This window comes from Dipodomys ordii, unplaced genomic scaffold (assembly GCF_000151885.1).
Source record: "Dipodomys ordii isolate 6190 unplaced genomic scaffold, Dord_2.0 Scaffold177, whole genome shotgun sequence".
Classification (NCBI taxonomy): Eukaryota; Metazoa; Chordata; class Mammalia; order Rodentia; family Heteromyidae; genus Dipodomys; species Dipodomys ordii.
In genome coordinates this window covers 1,520,976-1,527,173 of record NW_012267393.1, presented here as the reverse complement: position 1 = coordinate 1,527,173, position 6,198 = coordinate 1,520,976, and the positions used below count along the sequence as shown (strand labels likewise).

The 6,198-nt window shown below is 48.1% G+C and overlaps 1 protein-coding gene across 1 annotated transcript in view; it reads left to right on the top strand.

Moving 5' to 3' along the window:
• The window catches only part of Sparc (secreted protein, acidic, cysteine-rich (osteonectin)), a 45,184-nt gene that overhangs the window by 12,410 nt on the left and 26,576 nt on the right, over positions 1-6,198 (top strand). Inside the window, exon 2 of the mRNA XM_013033823.1 lies at positions 5,526-5,597. Coding sequence (XP_012889277.1) covers positions 5,541-5,597 — 57 coding nt within the window. The 5' untranslated portion in view covers positions 5,526-5,540. The remainder of the gene's footprint in view (positions 1-5,525; positions 5,598-6,198) is intronic.

Genomic DNA, 6,198 nt, shown 5'->3' with positions numbered 1-6,198 from the left:
CCCAGCTCCATTTAAACTTGAGGGTTTGTATAAAACTCCTCTTTTCTGAAAGTATTCCACATGCATTGTTGTTATTGTTGCTGGGGTTGTTTTGTAAGATCATTGTTGTTTAGACAGGGATCTGTGGTTCATGCCTGTAATCCTGGCTCCTCAGGAGTAGTTAGGGATCTGAGTGTCAAGGTTCATAAGCCAGATCTGGCAGGGAAGTCCTTGAGACTTTTGTCTCCTAGGAACGACTCCAAAGGCCCAAAATGGAACTGTGGCTCAAGTGGTAGAATGCTAGTAGCCTTGAACAGAAAAAGCTCAGGGACAGTGTCTAGGTCCTGAGTGAAAAATAAAATCTCTCTTGGCTGGTCTGCTATAGCTTAGCTCAGCGGGTAAGGCTTCATCATTAGATCCAGTGCTGGTTTGAAGTGGCCACTGATTTTCTTCTAGATGATTCCTTTCTCTAGCCCTCCATCTTAAAAGGAGAGAAGGAAAACCTAGCTAGGAGCTTCTGGGCAGACCTGAGGATTAAGGGACTTCTCTCTCTTCCTCCCTGTTCCCCCCTCTCCCTCCCTCCCTCCCATCCTAAATAATGAAGCAGATGAGTCTTCTAGGCCAGAATCAGCAAGTTAAGACAGAATCCTTTAGAAAAGCAGCCTCCTCCTTAGCCCTGAGATAAATTAAACAGTCATGCGTGCAGGCCATAGAAGCTTGACCCTGGCTTGATGTCCATAGGACAACTAAACATTGTCTCCATTGTTGGATTCATCCAGAAAGTTAGTAATAACTTATTGGGGGGGGTGTGTGTGCAGGGAGGCATCCCTTTAGGTCACGACAATAGCATTAGGATCTCAGAAGAAAGAAAAAAGAAAAGAAAAACCAAACAAGCAAAAAGTAAAGCAAGGCAAACAGCTAGCCTGTTTCTGAACATCTGGCAGTTTGGTTCCACCCACTTGCTGGAGGAAACTAAGTGACTTGTTTTCCCCCCTCTGAGCCCCAAGATCTGTTCTCTTTATCTTTAAGAGGCATAGCAAAGAACTTTCTCCTGGCCCATTCACTAGGGAACCAAGAACTGGGTTCGAAGGAGCTTGGGATCGATTAGTAATGTCTGCACGGAAGGAGCAGGGGGAGTCACACTGCCACGTCTGGGGTCTTGGAGGCCTTCCCCAGGGAAGGGACAACCTGGACACTTGGATGTTATTTATGGATGCTGAAGCCCCACCCTGAGTCTGGACTAGCCACAGTGAAACGTGGCAACTTAGCCGTGTTTGGATGTTTATGGAATCTCAGTTGGGTGGAGTCTAGCCGCAAAACCCTGGAGTCTCTGATTTGCCCCTAGAACTTCACCAATACTCGTTAGGCTTCTTTTAACCTCTTCCTCTTCCTTGCCAGGGAGAAATATTACTCATGAAAACAGGGTGTTGGGCTGGGAAGGTGGCTCAGTGGTAGAGTGCTTGCCTCACATGCATGAGGCCCTGGGTTCGATTCCTCAGTACCACATACACAGAAAAAGCTGGAAGTGGCGCTGTGGCTCAAGTGGTAGAGCGCTAGTCTTGAGCTGAAGAGCTCAGGGACAGTGCCCAGGCCCAGAGTTCAAGACCCACGACTGACAAAAAAGAAAAAAGAAGAGATGAAAAGAATATCAAGGTCACCTGGAACCCACACTCCTCAGCTCCACTCCATTTTTCCCCCTCTTTTTTTTTTTCTGTCAGTTATGGGGCTTGAACTCGGGGCCTGAGCACTCTCCCTGAGCTTTTTTACTCAAATTAGCGCTCTACCACTTTGAGTCACTGGCTCCACTTCCAGTTTTCTGGTGGTTTATTGGAGATAAGAGTCTCATGGGCTTTCCTGCCCAGGTTAGCTTTGAACCTCGATCCTCAGATCTCAGCCTCCTGAGTAGCTAGGATGACAGGCGTGAGCCACCAGTGCCCGGCCTCTGATTTTTTTTTTTAATGGTTATTTAGAGATGAGAAATGTTCAGATTAGTCTTTTCTGGGCCAGAATCTAACCCCGATCCTCAGGTCTCAGCCTCCTTTTGAACAGCTAGGATTGAAGGTGTGAATCACCAGCACCTTGCATAGGTCTTCTCATTGTACAGGGGTTCCAGTAGCTTAGGTCTAGAGGCCAGAGATTTTACTATGTTTTGCAGTGAGCTGGGAACAATGAAGGTTGACTTGTTCCCAGAAATGAGTCTCAAAATCCTTGACTTCCACATTGTGAAGTCACTTTTATTTTATTATTTTTATTTTATGTTTGATACCGGCTCTGTCCCTTAGCTCTGTTCTTTTTGCTCCACCACTTGAGCCGCAGCTCCATTTCCAGCCTCACTGGGGGGTAAAAGTCTCATAGACTTTCTGACCTCAAATTGCCATCCTCAGATCTCAGCCTCCCGAGCCATGAGGATGGTAGGCATGAACCCCCCCCCCCCCCGTGCCCAGCTTTAAGCATGCTTCTTTGAGATTCGCTTAGATGGGAAGATGTGCAAATCAGCTTCAGTGCTGCTCTTTCTCAGAGCCTCTAATCCTGAGACACACAGTCTAGAATCCTGGGTCATTCAGTGAGACCCTTTACGTTAAAAAAAGAGGTAAGCTGGGGGGGGGGAATGAGGGTAACTGTATTTTTCCAACCCCAGAACCTTTCCAGAGAGAGAGAGAGTTGACCTCAGCCTCAGGTCCTCCTGGCAGCCTATACTAGTGGTCAGCTCTCTCCAGAGCAAATAAAGGCTGAACCACATCCAGAACCCAAGGCGGTGACGGTGGAGGGGCTGGGCAAGGGGTGTCTATGCTTGGTGCTCACCTAGCCAAGGGAAATACGCCTCCGTTTCCTCTCTAGCTTGGGGCTTTTTTTTCCCTTTCCTATATCTCAGGGCCAGCTCAGGCTCACTGGGCCCCATGTAAGTGGAAAGGAGCTTAACCAGGTATTGGCTACTTCTTTCCTTTCTATAGCCTTCCCTCCTTCCTTCCTTCCTTCCTTTCCTCTCTCTTTCCTTGCTTCCTTCCCTTCTTTTTCTCTTTTTCTCTCTATTTGTCTGTCTGTCTCCCCTCCCCCCACCATGACCTTCCCCCTTCCTTCACCCCCCACCCCACATCAGTCCTGGGATTTGAACTCAGCACCTGAGCACCATCCCTTAGCATTTTTCACTCAAGGCTGGCCCTCTGCTACTTAATCCAGAGCTCCACTTCTGCCTTTTTTGTTGGTGTTTTTGTTAGTTAATTGGGGATAAGAGGCTCAGGGACTTTCCTCCTGCTCAAGCCAGCCTCAAACCCTGATCCTCAGGTCTCAGCCTCCTGAGTAGTTAAGATGACAGGCGTGAGCCACCGGTGCCTGGCATCTTTCTGGTGTGTTAACCGGAAGTTGATTCCACAGCCAAGTCCTGTCTGGACTGTTTCTCTCGTGACTTGGCTTTGTGTTCATTGTTGGCTGGGAGGGGACGAGTTGTCTGGGGTCTTAGCTGCCAGTCTTCCTTTGGCTCTTCAACCTCAATCTCAGACAAGTCCTCGATGTTTTCTCCCCCGTTTCATGTGTCCAAAGGTGCATGCTTGTGCCTTCCGAAGAGGAAAGCAAGAAGGAAGATTGATTGTCCATCCTCTTGGGGAAATAAGTGAGGCATGGTGTGAAGGGGAGGAACATTCCAGAACTTGAGGGGAAAGGAAACGCTAGGTTCCTCTGGGACTTGGGGCCATGGTGAAGCAGTGCGAAGTTCCCACGGCAGATCATTGAAATTCCTGTTCGTTTTTGTTGTGTTGTGTTGGTCGTGGGGCTTGAACTCAGGGCCTGGGCACTGTCCCTGAGTTTTTTCTTTTTTCTCTCAAGGCTAGCACCCTACCACTTGAGCCACACCTCCACTTCTGGCTTTTGGTGATAATAAGAGTCTCACCGATTTTCCTGCCCAGCAGGTTGGATTCAGACCTCCAACCTCAGACCTCGGCCTTCTGAGTAGCGAAGATTATAGACAGGAGCCCCAGGTGGCTGGCTCAATTTTTTTGTTTTTAATCCCATGCATAGCCCATGGGAGGCTGGCTTTTATGTCTCATCTAGCCCCGTAAAAGATTATTCTAGAATGTTCTTCCTCTAGCCTGTTTCCGCTACTCTAATATTATCCTCCAGGGGAAGATGAGTAATAACAGAGGAGACACAATGTAAGGGCCAGCTGTGCTTCTAGTGTGTGTGTGGAGGGGGAGGAGGATTGAACCCAGGTCCTTCTGCATGCTAAACACATACTCTACCACTGAGCTATACCTCCAGCTTTGCCTGTGATGGTCTCAGAGTCTTATAAGACTCATCTCCAAAGGCATCTAGTGTAATCTTCCCATGGATAGATGGATGGATGGATGGAAGAAGCGATGTCTAGTCAGGACAAAGGACTCAACCAGTACTGAGGTGGATAGAAGAAGCCTGGCATTCTAGTCTAAGCCCAGTGGTTTACCCAGAATGCCAAGCTACCCACCAGCGGTGGACTTGCTCAGGTGAGAGGTCTTAGAAGGAAGCAGAAATGAAGAGCCTAATGGAAGAACTTTCCGGAGCCATTTGGAAACGGAAATTCACATAGTTAGCAAAGTCAAATTTGTCTGCTGGGTGCTAGTGGCTTATGCCTGTCATTCTAGTTACTTAGGAGGCTCAGATCGTGGTTCAAAGCCAGCCTGGGCAGGAAAGTCCATGGGACTCTTACCTCCAATTAACTATCAGAAAAGCAGAAATGGTGCTGTGGCTCAAGTGGTAGAGCACTAGGCTTGAGCTGAAGAGCTGAGGGGCAGTGCCCAGGCCCAGAGTTCAGGCCCCATGATTACTGTGTCTCACACACACACACACACACACACACACACACACACACACACACACACAGAAATATGTGAGCCACCCTCAAGTTTCCATGGAGACTTCCATATTCCAAGACTATTGTTCTTTGTCTTCACTGTGGATCTCTTTGTCTTAAATTGGCAAGAAGCTACTATCGTCCATTAGCGTCTTCAGTTGGAGGCGGAGGGAGGGGGAGGGGGAGAGATTTGAGAATAAAACAGAAAAGAATCTCGGAACCTCAGAGATTAAGATGGAGGGCGAAGGAGGCCTGGCTCTACCCTTGATTGCTCTTATTTGACTCATTAACCTCTCACCTCCCTTGATTCACCTCTTAAAGATCTGAATAAATGTATTTAAGAAAAGAGACTTTTCGGTTGTAGCCATACATGGAGAACTCTGGGCCCCTCTGTCATCCATTCAAAGAAACTGCAAAACTGAACACAAAGAAAGCCAAACAGCTCTATGGTGTCCATGCTGTCTTTAGTTTCCAGTGCTGGTTCTGAGCCAGAAGGTGGCCGAGACAAAGGAGAATGGATGCTCCCAGCGCTAGTGGCTCACGCCTGTAATCCTAGCTACTCAGGAGGCTGAGATCTGAGGATCGCAGTTCGAAGCCAACCCTGGCAGGAAAGTCCGTGAAACTCTTATCTCCAATAAACCACACCCCCAAAAAGCTGGAAGTGGAATTATGGCTTAACTCAAGGACATTCATCTTCTCTCTCTCTCTCTCTTTCTCCTTCCTACAGAGTTCCAGCATCACCATGAGAGCCTGGATCTTCTTTCTCCTCTGCCTGGCTGGCAGAGCCTTGGCCGCCCCAGTAAGTATTTCAAGATCTCATCTTTGGCTGGGTTCGGTGGTGTCTTCTGTAATCCCTGCTCTTTCAAAGGCATGGATAGGAGGATCGCAGTCCTGAGTGGGCCCCTTGGTAAAAAGTCCAAGACTTTACTTGCAAATTCACTAACACAAACCTGTTGGCTAGGCCCTAGGGCTAAAATACTTGCCTACCAAAGCCCTAAACCTTGAGTTTAAAACCTAATTGCTGCCAAACAAACAAACCCTCAAACACCCCAATCTCTCATCTTTTTAGTCTTAACCCTTATCAGGCCTTCTTCCTCCTCAAGTGCTGGGGAGGGGGTGGATTCGAACTCAAGACCTCACACTTGCTAAGCAGAAGCCTTACCAAACCCTGCTAGCACTTGCTAGAGAGGATGCTGGTAAGGGAAGCTGTTGGGAGAGAATCTCACCACACCGGAAAGGGTGGGTTAGCTTTTGGATCAACCAGGTTGTTTGGTTGTAAGTAATAGACTTCAACAGGGGCGCTGGTGGCTCACGCCTGTCATTCTAGCTACTCAGGAGGCTGAGATCTGAGGATCATGGTTTGGGCAGGAAAATCTGTGAGACTCTTTTTTTTTTTGGTC